Source organism: Pundamilia nyererei, unplaced genomic scaffold, assembly GCF_000239375.1.
Source record: "Pundamilia nyererei isolate P.nyererei 1_Seehausen unplaced genomic scaffold, PunNye1.0 scaffold00339, whole genome shotgun sequence".
Classification (NCBI taxonomy): Eukaryota; Metazoa; Chordata; class Actinopteri; order Cichliformes; family Cichlidae; genus Pundamilia; species Pundamilia nyererei.
This window is the reverse complement of record NW_005187740.1, coordinates 454,168-456,823: the sequence shown is the minus strand read 5'-3', so window position 1 is coordinate 456,823 and position 2,656 is coordinate 454,168. Positions and strand designations below refer to the sequence as shown.

The following is a 2,656-nucleotide window of genomic DNA, read 5'->3' as shown; positions in this document are numbered from 1 at the left end:
TTGCTGAACCCTGATCGTCTGTGAATTTCCCCAGTGTTGGATTAGTAAGTTTATGTCTAGGAAAATGATGATGAGTCCATCATTTATAATTTGTGCCAATCCAAATCACTTAAAAAAGTATGTCAACAACATTCACCTTAGTCAACAATGCTGATCAAACGGAGTTCTTGTAGTTTGTATTTTTGACGTGGGTTTTATTTTGAGTTTTGAGTTTTTGATTTCAAGTCAGTAAAGCTTCAGTTTGTTTGTTTTCTCTCATTCCAGTTTAGCTTTTCTAAGTTTCAGTTTTACTTTTAGTTCCCTTAAATATTGTGATATAGAGGACATTTATCATGGGATTTTCAGAACTTCAGAATAAACATTACAACCCGACCTCTCTCTGAAAAGCCAGTTAGTCATGTAGACACCCTGAGTCTCAGTGAAAAGATGACACAAACCTCTTCAGAGAGGAAGTGTGGACAAAGATGTTCAAATTGACAAATAACCTGTATATTTTTATTTTATTTTAGTGTTTCAGTAATTTTCTTTTGCTTGAATATCTTATTTGATTTATTTTGTTGTTGTTGTTTTATTTTACTTGACTAAATCATTTTGAGAATAGCAGCAGTATTCAGACCGGATCATATTCTTACATTCATTATGAGACATTCTGTCCTGACTGTGAGTTTGAAGGTGGAGTGACTCAATGATCTGTTGGCAGGTGGGGTTTTGGTACTGCTGTGTTCGAGGAAGAACAAAAGCAGCAAACAGGTGGAAGAGCCTTCAGCTCACATCTACGAGAACGCAGAAACACTGTGGGCTATTCAGGTAAACAAACCTTCCACTGTTACTGACAGAACTGATACTGTGAGTTTTAATTTTGCATTACAAATATTTTTCTAGCAACTCCACAATCCTATATATCTTTGTATTTGGTAGTTCAGTTGAGTAACGAATGGAGCGCTTTAGTATAGCATGTAATGTCATAACACAGAAGAGGATATCACATTACAATGCTGTGTCACAATATAAAATAGCATCATACTATAACAATCATAGTGTATGTGAATAGGTTTGTACGCTGTCTGCTTCCCATGGACAGTGTGTGGGTTTGCTACTCTAGTCAATTTAAACTGTATGAAGTCTTCATGGCCTTGAGTTTGCTCCATGTCCACACAGTTAGATGTAGCTGGCACCATTTAACCACACTTCAGACCGATTATGATCAGTTCAAAATGCAGATACTAGTGCTGAAAATGTTCATTTTAGGCCTTCAACAAGGAACTTAACTAACCAGCCGTAGAGGTCAATGCATTATCTTTTTGAGCTGTGTAGCACTTTTCTACTCTGAGCACCCACAATGCATAGAATCTGCTGAGCCACAGTCACCCTAACATCTCTAAAAACTGTTTTATGTTTGCATCTGGTGATGACGCTGCTATTGGTACCTATGATATCAATACCACTGCTTGAAGTGCTAACACAATACTGCTTCTTCTCTATACTTATGTTGTGTTTCAGGGCAAGGTGATCCAGCCCTACCGAGCAAGACATCACTGAACGAGTTCTTTCAGACGCTACAAGACTTCATTTGTTGTATTTCACTGAAAAACATACAAACGTTTGCGCACGTTTCTTCTCTGCAGCAAATACATTAATTTTTTGTTAGTGCTGTCAGCGTTAATCTTGTTAAAATTATGTTAACGCCATAACCGCATTAACATGACAAATCTGCATTAGCGAGTTAATGCGGATCGCCCCGTGCTTGGGGCTGCGCAGTGTCAACGCATAGATTTGCCACGTCAATGCGGTTATGGCGCTAACGTCATTTTAACGAGATTAACGCTGACAGCACTACATTTTGTGTATTATCAGGCTTGTTGGAAGACATCTGTCCACTTGAGATGTAAAACTTTCAAATCATATGGAAAGTTGTGTATCTTAAGCTGTCAAACCCTGTCAAGCTGGAATCTGAAAGCAGACAATAGTTCAAACTTTAAGGGTTCATTTTGCAGTATTAGTATAAGGTGGAGGAAATAACAGTATTTATGATAGTAACAGAAATTTTACATCATAGGTAGTAGTTTTCGTTAAAGTTCTTGAAAATGGAGTAGTAACCTATTAATAGATGTAGTGAAGTCTACGTTTGTGGTAGAATTGATGGTAATAATAACAGTAAGGATTATGGGTAGTTTTTGCAGGACCTGTACATTTTATAGCTTTACTGTCAGACAGGATGGGGTTAGTGGGTAAAACATTTCCTGGCTTCTTCTTTTCTGCAAAGATTCTGGCAACGCCTGAAGAAAAAATAGAAAAGAGGAAATAATTGGATGTGCTAATTTTACAAACGTTTCCAGGAAATATGGCTACTCCGCATGATTTCACCATTAAAATCCTAGTGTCATCACTTCTTCTGCACACAACAACGTGGCTGAATTTAGCTTTAAAGTCTTTGTGTTACACCAGCTGATTGTATTGGCAGGTTCGTCAGACCCACTGAGATATCTGACGTACTACATCTTTTGGTGTGCAGCTGATCACTTATGTAACAGATGGTCACTACAGTCATGTGTAAAAAGTAGACTTTTGCCTTGAATAAGAGTTTATAACTCTGTCAGGCTGGAGATGGAGGGCAGACCTTTTTTCTTATTTGACTGTTTCAGACGTTTTACAATCA

The 2,656-nt window shown here is 37.6% G+C and overlaps 1 protein-coding gene across 1 annotated transcript in view; it reads left to right on the top strand.

Annotated features, from left to right (window-relative positions):
• The window catches only part of LOC102198677 (uncharacterized), a 4,223-nt gene extending 2,541 nt beyond the window's left edge, over positions 1-1,682 (top strand). Inside the window, exons 3-4 of the mRNA XM_005752024.1 lie at positions 701-807; positions 1,501-1,682. Of these exons, the coding sequence (XP_005752081.1) occupies positions 701-807; positions 1,501-1,539 (146 nt within the window). The 3' untranslated portion in view covers positions 1,540-1,682. The remainder of the gene's footprint in view (positions 1-700; positions 808-1,500) is intronic.
• Positions 1,683-2,656: the final 974 nt, after the last annotated feature.